The sequence below is a fragment of the Centruroides sculpturatus genome, unplaced genomic scaffold (genome assembly GCF_000671375.1).
Source record: "Centruroides sculpturatus isolate CEXI.00-Female unplaced genomic scaffold, Cexi_2.0 scaffold235, whole genome shotgun sequence".
Lineage (NCBI taxonomy): Eukaryota > Metazoa > Arthropoda > Arachnida > Scorpiones > Buthidae > Centruroides > Centruroides sculpturatus.
Genome location: NW_019384436.1, coordinates 636,872 through 651,761, shown reverse-complemented (window position 1 = coordinate 651,761; position 14,890 = coordinate 636,872). Strand labels below are relative to the sequence as shown.

Genomic DNA, 14,890 nt, shown 5'->3' with positions numbered 1-14,890 from the left:
TTTACTCGTCATAAAACGATAAATAGTTTGTCAAATTTTTATTCATAAAAATGCAGTTTCAACTGCTTTTTATTTTATAAAATCCGTCTTCTTGCGCCACCAGAGGGCCTTTTAAACAATAGGTAGTCCGTTAGCGTTGGTCAGTAGTAGTCCAAATTCAATACGAACGTTTGTTTCTTGAAAATTTGACCACGATTTAAATACAGTATTTACTTTCAATATTACCGATATGTCATCGAAAAGAAAACGTGTTGTATTACCATCAAAAGACAAATTAAAGTATTTGTTTCGATTATCCGGATTTTTCCTTATCCAGACTACCTTCATCCCCAATTAGTCCGGATAATCGAGGTTCTACTGTACTTGAAAAGAAAGAATAAATAATTACCTTTTTCTCCATATGGAGAAATATACACAACAAAGAATAGCTATTGATAACTTTTTATTGAACGCTTCCTAATTAATAGTTTTTCTACTTCATTTTTTGATTTAATAGAAAATAAATTATAAAAATAAATAATTATAATATTTAAAATATTAATAAAATCTTTGCTTTGGTTTTCACACATCATTTTTACTATTTATTTAAAATAAACAAATAATATGCACTAAAGCATAAACTTTAGTGTATTGATCACAAGTTAATCTATCTAAAAAAATCAAGATATAAACAGAAAACATTTTTCTATCTTGGTTGTGATTTCTTTCTTTTGGAATATTTATGATATATATATTTGTATTTTTTTATTATAAAATAAAACTTACTAAAATAAATATTCAATTTTTACAACTTTTTTACCAAAATATTTTTAAGATTTAGTTACGGAAATCCTACATAACAGAATTCATACTTTAGTTTTTCTTCTTTATTTACAATTTTCTTTCAGTCAAATTACACAAAAATCATTTCTGGATTGAAGAGATGTTCAGATTTTTAAAATATTTTATCATTTGTTATTTTTTTGTAGTTATTAGAAATATAACTTCTAAACATTACAAGATTTCTTTAAAAACTCAAGACAACAAGTATTTAAGAAGAAATTTCATATTTTATTCCTCTAAACAAGAAAAAGTAGTTCCCATTTAATCGAATGTTAAAAAAAATTACTTTAAACAAAATCAAACTTTTATGTAATATATGATAAAAAAAGTATTACCTTATCTCCATTTATTAATTGAGCTTGTATTTTATTTATTTCTTTCCAAGTATCACAAAGTGTCCTTGTTTCCTTAGCTATACACATTGCCCATTTTTTTGCTTCTTTACTTAAACATAATCCAGCATTATGTTCAGTTGATATTTTGTCTATCTAAATATAATTATGACACGTTATTATCATATAAACTCTGCTTAAATTTAAATATAATTATTTTATAAATACATTAATTAGAACTAGTATATTAATATATTATAGGCTAGTAAATGATTTTGATTTCATTCATTATACATTGAATTCAATTTGAATGGGATTTCAATATTGTCATGAAGAAAAAAGAACAAAGATGGCGATTTCTTCACACATGGTTTAGTTTAACAAATATGACTCAAAAATTATATATAAAAATACAATTTTCAGAAATAAGTACAAAAACACTAAAAGAAACATTCAAACTCTCAGTCCAGAAATCAAATATTGACATGAGCTGTTCTTGAACAACATGCTGAATTTTAGAATGCATAAGTTCATGGTAACACTAAGACAAATCCACACTATTCATACATTTTTCTATAACACTTCAAAACAATATACTATAGATTATTCACCATTCATTCTGGTTTACAGTCATTGCACTATAATTCCTTACAAAACCAATGGCTCTTGAAAATTTTGAGGATTATTATGTTCAGAAAAAAGCATACAAACTGTAAGGAAGGAGGAATCATAGAAGTACACTTTGATGGTTCAGCATTACAACAAGGATGATATGATACTTGTAATTGTCAGGTTAATTACCAACCAAACAAATTAGTGTAGATATACATTCCCATAAATAAAAAACTAAATTACAAATTTAATTTAGTTTTTTATTTATGGGAATGTATATCTGTATATTAATTTGAAATGCTGGAGTTAGAGTCAACACATTTTTCCCAACTCCAACTCCTCTGGCCAGAAATTCCTCTTGACTCTGATGCCACAGCCCCGATTCCAATGTTACTTATAAGGTAGAAGCTCTCTCTTCCAACAAAAGATCACAAGTATGATAATAAACTATTCATGTCATCCACATGAAATCTTATATTCCCTTTCACAACTGGAATTTGATGTCCCTAGCAGTGACATCGTAAGTAAGGAAAAGTGCCACCATACTTATGCTTTCTAAAATTCAGCATGTTGTTCAAGAACAGCTTGTGTCAATATTTGATTTCTGGACTGAGATTCTTTTAGTGTTTCTGTATTTATTCCTAAATGTTGTCACCTTTTTTTTGTTTAATTTTTGAGTTACCTTTTTTTAAAACTGTATGTGAAGAATCCACCATCTTTATTCATTTTTTTCATGATAATATTAAAAACCATTCAGGTTGAATCTGATGTTCAATGATGCCAATGTAAATGATGCTTTTGCATTGGTCAATACTTAAATTTTTTGCCTGCCATCATAGTAAAAGCTGAGCTTGACTTGATTTGTAAAAATAACTTTTTCCTGTTGCACTCTGATGTTACAACAACAACTATTTTATAGCTTTACCACTTACTACAGTGGATTTTGTTGTAGTAAGAGTCCAGCTTTAATGGTCAAAAAGACAAATAATAGTAAAATGTGTTTAAAAATAAAAATATCAAAAGTTGTTTAATTGTCTTTTTATCTATTTTTTCATCATTTTAAATAATCCTTCTACAAATACCAAATCAAAATCACAAATATATGAAATGTGTGAAAAAGAACTTTTATGGTATCCTTTAAAACAATTAAATGTTTTAATTTGTAAAGAAATAGATATAAAATTTTCAGGTCTACAATAACAGCATTTTAAAAGGTTCTTTTTTTACATAATATAAAATTTTACATTAATCAATCACTTAAATAAAAGTTAAATCTATATAAGCTTATATATACTGGAAGAGGAGATCAGACTGGAGTCCAAATAGCATAACTGGCAACGCATCTGCACGGTAAGCAGGAATTGTGGGTTTGAGTCACGCTCCAGGCCGATTTTTTCTTTCAGTAATTCTAAATTATTTAAATCAATTAATTAAAAATTATAATTATTAAAGTGGTTAAGAAATGGTGCCTACACCTCCCTCTAGTGCCAAATTATTTGTATAATTTATTTAGAAATAGCCATTTCTAGCCTGATAGCATTCAGCTTTGATTGATATCTAGTTAAATCTACATATTAAAATCTGAAACATTTCATAAAATAAATAAAATACAAACAAATCAAACTGGTTAATAATTATATAAAACTGAATAAATATCAATATTAATAAAGAAGTTATATTTATAAAATTTTAATACCGTATCATTATCACATGGTTCAAATGCATATTGTATTGTCTTTGCCAAAACAGGATTGTCTTGTAAAAAACATTCAAGCGTATATTGCCTTGTAATCTATATAAATAAAAATTAAACTATAAATTATTAAAAAGGAATTAAATTTTATAAAATAAACTTATTGTTAAATATATATTTTGATAGATTTAAAAGAATTTTCGTTTGTATAATGTTAAAAATCAATCATTAACCATTTGAGCTTGATCTTGAACCATATTGAAGGAAGATTGGCAAGCTGCACATGTGAGGAGTTCTGTGCGACTAATTAATTGGATATATTCTTTAATCTTCTCATAAATATCACAGTCAAGAAGCTGTTGAAAACAAATAAATTTAATTTTAACAGAATCAAAATTCTAAACAAAATTAATGAAATATATAAACCTACCTGTAATACATCAGGAAGATCATTATTATAATACTTTGACTGATGTGCATTTGCAGCAACAAGTGCTAAAATGTAATCATTTCTTGCTTTTGTAGACTGGATTTCACAAGCTTCTTTCCTATATGAAAACTAAAGAATTTATTAATTAAAATTATGCAATTTATCTCAACCTAATTTGATAGTCATTTTCAAAATTTGAATAGAAATAAAAATATCAAGAATTATAGGATATGTATGTGGCTACACGTCTGTTTTCTTTTATTATTATTATTAGTAGTCTGTATAGTTTTAGTTTAATTTAAATTCTAGAATTTTCCTTCTTTCCGATTTCTTTGTTCCTTTGTCTCAGACTTCGGAGAACTCGCCTCACCCCTAACCCATCAGGGGGTAGCATTTGAACAAAAGGGAAAACGAGGCTGGAGGGGAATAGGAAGAGTTTCGAGAAGCATTCTTGGGCCGGACTCAGAGAGAGAGAGATGAGTGGCAGCAGGCTCTGGAATGGAAAGTCGGGGAGCGCTGCAGAAGGAGGCCGTAAGAAGCGGATCGGCATAAGAGTCCGGTCGACGATTATAGAGAAAAAACCCCAGAACGGATCCGAATTGTTCTAAAAGGAGAACAGATGAGAAAGAAGCCAAGACGAAGAACGGTGGAGAACCAACAGGAAAATTGGGCACCCTCTGTCCTTTATTTCTTCTTATTTCCCCTTCAACCTTTCCTATCTCTTAGTTTAAGTTAGTTTAAGTTTACGCATGCAACTAAATTTGTCGGGAGGTAGTTACCGAAAAAGTAACTACCGGTCTATTGGTATACCTGGTCACTCAGGATTTTGGAAATGTTTGTAGGTAAACAGCGAGAATCCAAACCTATTCTGTATATATATATATTTCAATGTTAGTGCAAAATTAAACTTGTTTAATTGGTAAAACGTATATGTATTTTCCTGTCTGTGCTGTACATTTTCACATGTAAATAAAAAATGTTTTAAATATACTATACTTATAATTAAATTTACAGTTGATGAATGCTATTCATCTACTTAAAGTAAACATATAATTTATATTTTGGCAGTTATTTTTAAGAAAAAAATTTGACACACAAAAATTATTTAAAATAAAATATTTACTAAAAATTAAACAATTTTTAAAATAAAATAAATACAAATAATTATTGTATTTATTTCAGTAATGATGAAAATATAAAAAATATACAACACCGTTGGCAATGGAGACTTGTTGCAAATTGTGCCACAGTCGTATATTTATTGTATTTTTATAATCATAATTTTATAAATTTTATATTATTTTCCAATTTTTTCTTCTTATTATTCTACTTATTTTTCATATGTTCTTTATTACTGCAATTTTGAGTAAATAATTCATTTGTTATGTGTTTGAAAGATAATTTGAAAGGGGATTAAGGTATACTTTGGTGCTTTTATGATAAACAATATTTATTTTTACACTTACTTTACATAATTGAGACAATTCATAAAAAATTGCAATTAAATTATGGAGTACAGTTTAGTGAGCACAGGAGTGAATTTCTCAGTTTTTCAGAGGGATTTCTCTGTAGCAACTTTCCTGTTAAGGCTAAGTGCCATACCACACACAAAGCAACTTCAAATGCACCTAAATGAAGACAAGACACAAGTGCATGTTTGTGTGTTTGTGTTTGTGTGTCACTGTACTATTATCTTTGTTAATAAACACTTGGATTGAAAATTATTTAATATTTTAAATATTATACTAATGTTAGTTTAATTAAAACTAATACCAAAAATCCTTAAATCCAGTAAAATGGAACATTTATTAATGGAATGAATGTTTTTGACCATATATAATGGCCATCTTCAGGTTCTAGAAAGGAACATAAATAGAACAGAAAGTAAATTTGATATTATAAGCATTCAAGAAATACAAATTTAATTGTAAGTCACATGCACAGGAGTATAAATATAATAAATAAAACAGAAAATAGGATTAAAAAATTAACAAGAAAAATATTAAATACAAAATGGAATAATTAAATAAATACAGTGAAATATACAAATATTGTGGGTAAAAACATAAATAAAATGGTATCTTATACAGTAGAGCGTCGCTTATCCAAAAGCCGATAAACCAAAACGTCAGTTAACCGAAAGCATTCCAATTGGAATGTATCATGCTGAATCGAACATTTTTGATACTAGATTAACTTCCAAAATATAATTTTTTTTGTTTTTATATTTTTCAATAAATTTATTTTGTTTGTACAAAATAAAGAAATAATTTTTAACTATACAATACACACGATTATTATTTTAAAAAATTTACGCTAGGCTTAACATCGACGAAAATTCAATGCAAAGCGACACTCAACGGAGAAAAGTTACAAGATGGGATAGGTTAATATATTTTTTTTGTACATAATCAGTTATCTGAACAACCCCTGTCCCCAATTGATTCGGATACTGTACTTTGAATTTAATTCATGCAGGAGGCCATTTGAACTTTGAATCATTTAAAGTCCATAGCAATTTTTCCCGTTAGAAATAATGAAAAATGAATTTTTCATTATTTTTTAATATTATGTTTGTTACGTTTTTATCTATTATTCATAAAGTGATATTAGGTTTTAAGGGGGATTGAATTTTATTTTCCATAATCCTCTTCCCTCATTGGATGTCCAATGAGGGAAGAGGAATGGAAAATTGGACAAATTGGGACAAGATGGAGGAGGAATAAAAATTTCAAGAAAAATGAGGATGTAATTTATGGACAGCCCCTATGAGAAGTGAGTAGACCACAGGTGGAGTTCTCTCATCAGCATGATCCTTATCATTCCAAAGTAAAGTGAAGGCAATAGGGCTCCTTTCATATGCATTTCTAAACTTGGAGACTTCTGCTATTTCCTTGAAGATATCACAAAATTTTGCTGTAGATGACAGTCCTAAAGGGCCTACTATCATCATACCTGGAATTCATGTAAGTGTGATGTGTGATAATGATGTATGATAGTCTTAATAAAGTTTGGTTGGTAACCATGGGCCATGGCTACAAGGAAGATTATAACTGTGGTCCCTGATAGTCAGAACAATGAGTTTGTGATCTTTTAACAAGGACCTTGAAAGTAGAGAAGCCAAGACGAAGAACGGTGGAGAACCAACAGGAAAATTGGGCACCCTCTGTCCTTTATTTCTTCTTATTTCCCCTTCAACCTTTCCTATCTCTTAGTTTAAGTTAGTTTAAGTTTACGCNATGATAGTCTTAATAAAGTTTGGTTGGTAACCATAGGCCATGGCTACAAGGAAGATTATAACTGTGGTCCCTGATAGTCAGAACAATGAGTTTGTGATCTTTTAACAAGGACCTTGAAAGTAGCTAGCTTATAAGAAAATGGATCATGTGAAGATGGAAGAATGAATAGTGACTTGTAAGAACTTTTAGAGTAAACATTGGAAATGAAAGAGGCATTATCTGTAGTAATAAGCACATCAAGAAAGTAGGTTGTCCATCCCTGCCCTAAAGTTGTAGCAATTTCTTTAATTCTATTAATTTCTTTAAGCTGTCCTGTATATTGGAGCAATACAAAAAGGCTCTTCTAACCAGTGCTCTGAATGCAGAAAGTTTATACTTGTAAGATTCATTGGACCAAGATGGGATGTACAGAGGAGCATAAGTTGGTTTGATATATACATCAGTATAAATACCTCCATTCTTAAACTGAATGTTAATGTCTACGAAGTGTAGACAACTAGCGCCCTGTTGTTGTTAATCACATTCAAAAATTCCTGAACCCTCCAGTTATTTCTCCAAATTATGAATACATCATCTGCATATCTTTTACAGAGTAAGATGTGTTCTGTGAAAAATCTGAGGTATCTTTTTTGAACTTATGTAGTACAATTTTGCATAAAAGTCCTGAAATAGGACTTCCTATTAGGACCCCTTTCTTTTGTTTATACAACTTGTTGTTGAATTTAAAAAATTATTAATAGCAAACTAATGTGACTAACTCATTCATTTCATTTGGGTATATAACTCTGATTTGTTTTGAATCATGAACTCAATAACTGCATCAAAGCACGATTCCAATTTAATAGAAGGATATAAACTTTCAAAGTCCATTACTGTTCCTATTTAATCATTCATTAAATTCAAGCCTTCTAATTCTCTTATCACCTTGCTTAGGTCTTGTGCCACATAAATGCTGTCTTCTAGTTAATCAGAAATGTATCTGTGTAGGCATTTTTGATGGCCTATAGGCTATAATTACTGAGAGAATATTATTAAAAATATTCTCTCAGTAAATGCATAAGTGCAATTGTAAATTTGTAATTTATCTCTGCTGAGTAGGTCTGAACTGCAAATAAATTCAATGTTATATAATTTAATTCTATTATAATTGGTAAATTGGCACTAATTCTTAGTCTTGCTAATTGATAAATTCAGTGGAGTAGCGTGGGTGTCATCTGCCTGGTGCAGAGGAAAATTTTGCCGCCCCCTTATTTACGTATCTCATTTTAAAAGACTAAAATTCAGTTTCGTCACAGAATAAGTAATGAAAAATTCCGTGCTCATTTCAATCGGTCCGAATGTAGGTGCGACAAAAATATGAAATAAAATGGTTCAATTTTTTACAAGATATTATTATTATTTATTGTGAAATTTTTTTGCCCCCTAAAAGTGCTGCCCGGGGCAGGCCACCCCTGCCACCCCCACTACGCTACACCACTGGGTAAATTAATGTTCTTATATTTTACACTTAATTTGATATGACAGCATTACAGTTTTTTAGTATTTATTGGTGTTTTAACAAGTATTTATTTTTTAAATATTGTAAACTCACTCTCATTAGTTAAGAAGTAGGTTCAAGGGAATGTTTTAGTTTAGTTTTATTATTAAGTTATGGCAATGCAAAACTTGGGTGATCTGCATAGAAGGGATGCCTTCCAAGAGGTCTTTCTAAGGGTAACTGGCCCCAATTCAGGCATTACAGACATGGAGTATTTATAACAAAATATTTAACTTAATATAAAGAAAGAGTCAATAATAATATGAAAATCATACAATTCAATTAAAATTAAAATTTTTAATGTATTATATATTAAATTCATATTGATAAACAGAGGCAGGTGAAATACACAGAAAAATTTGATAAAATTTTCAGACTAGTTATCTAATAACTGTAGAAATTCTGTGGAAAACATTAAAACCTTTTATTTCCAGTAAAACAGACTTATTTCATATGGATTTCAGATAGACAATGATATTTTATTGTCTGTTTTGTAATGTAATCAATGCTTTTGCAACAGTACTTGTAGAAAAGGAGGTTTCCATCTTCATACATTCCTTCATCTTGGAACTCTTTTACATAATCTTCAGCTGTTATGTTAACAGTCAAATGGCTTTCTTTTGCACATTCTTTTTTCACACGAAGTAGCCATTTACTAAAGTGTTTTATTGCAGCAGCACAAGAGCAAGTGTACATGTAAATTTAAAGTAAAACTTAAGTAATCATATATTCTGAACCAATTATGTGTAGATAACGAAAACAAACAAAAATGAACGTTTTCATTATCTATACACCATAATTGGTTCAGAGTACGTAATTAACTATATTCCGGTGTGGAGAGTGGTTGTTTACTCTTTAATGATGCCACTAAAGTAAAACTTAAGTTCTGAGATTTTAAAAACCTGTTGTTCTTTAGATCTTAGCAAAACCTAAAATTCTGTGTATGGAATAATCAAGAATAGAAAATTCTGTGAATTTACAGATTTATAAATAATAATTAAAACATATTTTTAGTTAACGTATTTATTGCTATCATAAACAATGTAAACACTATCTGTGGGAAAACTGCTCTGTGTAATTCACCTGCCTCTGTCAAATAAGATTAAGTTTAATTATTATATTAAACAAAAACAGAGTTTTATAATTACCTTTGTACTATTTTTCTGTAGTGAGGAAATGGATTGAAATATTCTCCCTTTTTTCTTTTTTAATCTATATTAGAAACTCAAATTATATACTTAATCATAAAAAATTTAATTTCAGAAAAATAAATTAAAATTAAAATATCCATAACAGAATTTTTTATTTGTTTTGTTATTAATAGTTTACTTTAAATAATTCATAAAAATAATTTTTTAATAAACTGTATTAAAATGTTTGTATTGTGTATGTCTGTATTGTGTATCACTTGTTGTATCACAAGATACAACCTATCTATGTAACAGACTGAAGATGGGCGAAAGCCTGAAACGCGTATTTGTATGAATTAAAAGTGGATGATGAAATTATTTGCCAAGTGTCGATAAATTCACCAAGTTGTGACATCAAATCAGAAGAAACAAGAAGAAGAAGATACGGTTTTGACACATAAATAAAACAACACTATACAAAATACCAAACTTTACTATACAAAAGTAAAAATACCATATTTACTCGCATATAAGACAATCTCATTTATAGGTCTAGGTGTAACTTTAAAGATCAAAATAAAGAAAATTAGATTTATTAATACAATTCTAATTTTATTTCATTTAATCACAAATAAAATATCAAATGCACATAAATGCACACATTGTCCCACTAAAAATTACTGGCATTTTAAACTTCAAGTAAAAATCTTGTAAAATCGACAACATAATTTGTTCATGTAAAGTTGAACAATTACTGGGAACCTTTTTTGACAATTCTTAACAGTCAAATTCACTCTTCATCAATTACACTTATGAGTTTTTCTGAATTCTGATTTCCAAATAATCATCTGTTTTTACGTGGGAACGAATTAAAACTTATATCGGGTTCTCGTGTAATTTTGAAATTCAATTCAAAAGCATTGCTTTTCCTATTGCTATTCACCTTTTCTGCTGATAATACACAAGAACGATTCAAACAACCCAGATAAAATACTTTTGTTTTTAAACACCAGAAGGTGAAAATCTGGTAAAAATGCAAATACATAGTTTACAAAAATTATTGCAAAAACAAATTCAAATTTCAAAAACAAAACACATTAATTCTTTGCTCGTGTGTAAAGGATGACCTAGGTTATTGAAGCTGTGAAAAATGAATAAAAACCTTGTCTTATATGCGAGTAAATATGGTATATCCTCAGATGTTTCTTAATAAATATTAATATATCATACATCTTAAAATACTTATTTCAACTAGAATCAGATTATAAGATGATTGTTTTAAGAAATTGCACTTACTGAAGGTAATGTGTAATTATTTGATGCCAAATCTAATTGTTTGTTGATATTATGCATGTCTTCTAATAATGCTCTAATCTTACATTGATTATGTTGGAAACATATGGATAAAATTGGCATAAAACAGATAAATATTTTATTGTCAAATCTTTTGGACTGGTAATGTATTACAGATGCAATAATGTGATGCAAAATATTTTACATTGACAATGCAAATTTGGGGAAAAACTACAGATGAATCATGCTTCAAAAAACCATCATTGTCAGTTTCTTTGTTTAAGGACTAATTCTGAAAAATTTCTAGTAGTAATAGTATATTATATATCATAATGCATCATACTATTATAATTGTGATGTGATGTGCTTATCCATTACAGAAGGTATTCATTTGTAGCAAAATAAACTCATTTATGTGTTACTAAAATATTGCAACATCTGTCATATAATTGCAAATTTGAAACTAAGATTCTTTCTTGAATGAGGTATGTTAAAAATTAACTACTGGCAATGAAAAATCTTCTTCTTGATGCAATCTGATCTCTTGAGAAGCTTCCATGAATTTAATAATGAAGTTTCACTCTTGTTGCTTTAGATTTCAGGAATAGGTGTATAACTTTATTTTCTCATGGGCTTAACAGTATCTCCTCTTCACTGCTTATCTTAATTGAATATCTTAATTCTGTCTTGGTCTGCAATGAGCTTCACTGAATTAAACATCTAATCAATTCCTAGCAAAAGTGATACTGAATTAGTTCTGTTAAGTGATACTGGATTAGTACTACTTATGGTAGAAATCGATAAACAAATATGGCTGCTTTTAAAGTAGTAACTTGTATATAAGATTTTAATGCAAGGCTTCAAAATTCCAAATGGTTTAATCATTTTAAAATATTGTGACACATATAAAGAACTCGAGATTACTCATTATCCAAAATCTCCTTATAACTAATCCTTAAAACTAACTTACACTAAAGGAGAGCAGAAAACAGATGATAGGGGTGAGAAGTAACAAAGATGGCAAAAAGAATAGAATAAAGAACCCAGGTTGTATGAACATCTTTCTGTTGTTGTGAAGGACCAAGTAGAAACTTCCGTGGGTACAATTCACACTTCCATTCATCTTTCCTTAGATTAAGATGGTTTCTATAAATTCCTAGCCCAATTTGTCATTCATTCATCTAAGCCCAAAACTCATCAAGTTGAGATGCAAATTTCAACACTGTAACAGTGGTCCAAGTTCAGGAGTCTCTCTTCCTCCAAATTGGCTTCACCAGTTTCTTGGGTACTCAACAACTCTCTCTATTCTCCTGTTCATCCTCTCACTAAGAGGACCAGCCAAAAAGTGACTCTTTCTCCCCACATGCCCTCAGGAAACTTTGCATTCATTAAAATCCATCCAATGAACAAAGTGATAATAAATACAAATACATTGCACTAACCTTGATGGGTTTTGCAGTTAATTTTTGAAGCGTAACACTAATGTTTTTATAATAATCCAATGATTGCCTAAATATTCAGGCTATAATACAGCTATAATCACATTTTTGGTCTGCCCTAGGACCTTCTTCAGGTGGAGTTCTATAAAAAAATTTTTTGGTGCGATCTGAGTTTGATCAGCTTCCGATTCTAACTGTTCCAATTTCGAATGCTTCTATTTTCAAATTAATTTTTTTTAAATTTAAAATTTCCAAAAATGTGTGCCTGTGCTGGCCATTATAGCACCAGCTTATACATAGCCTGCCATGCTCTTGAGAGTTATTTTTCATCCTTAAAATTGATTGACAGGCCTTGGCAGTTTGCTTTAAAAATCTCTAATGCCTCCAGATTCCATAGTTGGTTTATGTGATGAGTTTGCCAGATCATTGTCGCTTGTTGTAGTTTGGGTGTAATGCTGTTTTCATTGGCATATATAGCTAAGATGATAGTGTTTTTCCTCTTTTCAAATATCTGTTTTGTGTTCATGAAGGCATTGTTTGAGCTATCTTTTTAAAGATCTGATATATACAAGGTCTCTATCAAATCTATTATCTTTTAGCAAAATTTTTTAGACTCCCGGTGTTCTTTCGATTTCTGCCCAATCTGTAGGCTATTTTAGCATTAGTCTTATACTAATGCAAAAATAGCCTATAGACATAAGCTGGATACATTTGACATGCTAAGGAATGAGAAAGATCAGACAGAAATCAAAAGAAAACTGGAAGTGTATAAAATTCTGCTAAGAGATAATATATTCGATAAAGACCTCCTATATATTGGATCTATAAAAAGATTGCTCAAACAATGCCTCCATAAACACAAAACAGATATTGAAAAGAGGAAAAACACTACCGTCTTAGCTATACAGTAGACCCCCCTATAAAACAGGTTCATATAGTTTGGATTCCTATATCACGGCAAAAAAATTGCGACAGTATTTGTACAAACACGCTAAAAAAACTCCTATAATTCGGTAAAACGTCATCACTGACTTGTGTCGCGACAGGATTGGTCAAATCTAGATCAATAGCAGATATTGTACAAACTGTTGAGTTTAAACGAGCAGCGGACCTACTAAAAACCATTTATTATTTAACATCCATAAAAATTATATTTATATTAATGATGTCTCCAAAGTTCAGTGAATTTTTCACAAAAAAAAAAATAATTTATCAGGAAGCACGCGCATGCCATTCAATGACAAGCTCCATGACGAAAACAAGCTTAAGCAATGGCATTATCGAATGGTGCACACTCGGTAAGCAGTCTTACAATTTTTTGTTTATAGCATAGTTTACATGGATTATTCCCAAAAAATTATACATATTTTGGAAATGTTGAGTCAAATTAGTCTAGAATTGATTCCGTAGTCCGTAAACTGCATACATGTCAGGCAGTGATTGGCTCATGTATTTAAGAACTTGTAGAAAATGGATTCATAAAAACCGGAACATATCTACCGTGTTATAGGGGGGTTGACTGTATATGCCAATGAAAACAGCATTACACCTGAACTACAACAAGCGACAATGATCTGGAAAACTCGTCATGTAAATCAACTATGGAATCTGGAGGCATTAGAGATTTTTAAAGCAAACTGCCAAGGCCTGTCAATCAATTTTAAGGACGAAAAACAACTCTTGAGAGCATGGCAGGCTATGTATGACCTGGTGCTATAATGGCCAGCACAGGAACATATTTTTGGAAATTTTAAATTTAAAAAAATAAATTTGAAAATAAAAGCATTCGAAATTGGAATGATTAGCACCTTAAGTTTCCAGCAATTTTTGATATTAATGTAATTAAACATAAAAAATACTTAAAACTGAAAAAAACAAAAGAGATGCCTTAATTTTGAAGAAAAAGCTTCAAACTTTATTTTCCTTTGTCTCGCCTTTCTGCAAAATTTGACACTGATGAGTCATTGTTTACACAGCTGGATGACCTTGAACACAGCTGGAGTCGGATTTCCCGGGACATTCTCATAGAAGTCTCGGGAAAACAAGGGTTTAAAGTAGGGTGAGTTCTAGCTGGCCGTATATTTTTAAATATTTTTAAAAAATTCAAATTTTAATTGCAAATTCCGACCCCCCGACTTAATTAAACTTATATATAATAAAATCTATTAATTAAAAAAATTAAAAAACTATTGGAGGTGGTTTTTGACATCAGAAAGCAGCTTTAAATAACTTTACCGAAGGAAAATCTGTGCGCTACAACTTAGGAACCATGAAATAAATTTGATAAAAAACTCCCATTAAAAAACAATTAAGCCTTAATCGAGCCTTATCAAAGGCTCATTAAAATCGCGATAAAAATTTTT

The 14,890-nt window shown here is 29.7% G+C and overlaps 1 protein-coding gene across 1 annotated transcript in view; it reads right to left on the bottom strand.

Annotated features, from left to right (window-relative positions):
* LOC111619926 (F-BAR and double SH3 domains protein 2-like) overlaps positions 1–14,890 on the bottom strand; it is a 199,857-nt gene that overhangs the window by 37,959 nt on the left and 147,008 nt on the right. The window contains exons 11-15 of the mRNA XM_023361748.1: positions 9,814–9,877; positions 3,890–4,018; positions 3,693–3,815; positions 3,463–3,558; positions 1,158–1,310 (exon numbers count right to left, since the gene is read on the bottom strand). Of these exons, the coding sequence (XP_023217516.1) occupies positions 1,158–1,310; positions 3,463–3,558; positions 3,693–3,815; positions 3,890–4,018; positions 9,814–9,877 (565 nt within the window). The remainder of the gene's footprint in view (positions 1–1,157; positions 1,311–3,462; positions 3,559–3,692; positions 3,816–3,889; positions 4,019–9,813; positions 9,878–14,890) is intronic.